The sequence below is a fragment of the Colobus angolensis genome, unplaced genomic scaffold, assembly GCF_000951035.1.
Source record: "Colobus angolensis palliatus isolate OR3802 unplaced genomic scaffold, Cang.pa_1.0 Scaffold292, whole genome shotgun sequence".
In the NCBI taxonomy this organism is placed as follows: Eukaryota; Metazoa; Chordata; class Mammalia; order Primates; family Cercopithecidae; genus Colobus; species Colobus angolensis.
Genome location: NW_012116177.1, coordinates 3,741,436 through 3,742,230, shown reverse-complemented (window position 1 = coordinate 3,742,230; position 795 = coordinate 3,741,436). Strand labels below are relative to the sequence as shown.

At 39.7% G+C, this 795-nt stretch overlaps 1 protein-coding gene across 1 annotated transcript in view; it reads right to left on the bottom strand.

Annotated features, from left to right (window-relative positions):
- LOC105516862 (isoleucine--tRNA ligase, cytoplasmic-like) overlaps window positions 1-795 on the bottom strand; it is a 77,764-nt gene that overhangs the window by 24,051 nt on the left and 52,918 nt on the right. The window contains exon 12 of the mRNA XM_011949209.1: window positions 739-792. Within this exon, the coding sequence (XP_011804599.1) occupies window positions 739-792 (54 nt within the window). The remainder of the gene's footprint in view (window positions 1-738; window positions 793-795) is intronic.

Here is a 795-nt window from a genome sequence, read left to right as displayed (position 1 = left end):
CCTTACATCTGTGAGTCTTCTTATGCTTGTTTTTATCTATCATGTCCAGGGTGTTTAGATGTATTTAGCAGGAGGAATAGGGAAAACTATATCTGTTTCATGCTTCCACAAGCGTAAGTCCAATCATTGACTTCAGTGGATTCTTTTTCTTTCTTTTTTCTTTGGTGAGACAGTCTTGCTTTGTCACCCAGGCTGGAGTGCAATGGTGCGATCTCAGCTCACTGCAATGTCTGCCTCCCGGGTTCAAGAAATTCTCATGCTTTAGCCTCTCGAGTAGCTGGGATTACAAGTACCTGCCACCATGCCTGGCTAAATTTTGTATTTTTAGTAGAGACGGGGTTTCATGTTGATCAGGTCTTGAACTCCTGACCTCAAGTAATCCACTTGCCTCGGCCTTCCAAAGTGCTAGGATTACAGGTGTGAGCTATCGCGCCTGGCCGTTTTTTTTTTTTAATTGATGCAGGGTCTTACTATGTTGGCCAGGTTAGTGTTGAACTCTTGGCCTCAAGCAATCCTCTCACCTTGGCTTCCAAAAGTGGTAGGATTACAGGTATGAGCCACTGCATCTCGCCTAGTGAATTCATTTTGATGACAATTAAGAAAAATTTATCTATTAAATATGATTAAATAATTCTTCCAATTCCCTTAAAAACATCCATAACTTTTTTGGGTTGTTTTTTCACATCCATAAATATAACTTAAAAAAAAAGTCATACAAATTATGGAATTTACTCTTACCTTGTTCACTGCCATTTGCACAAATGTTAAGATTGACATATGCACAAGCAGGACCAG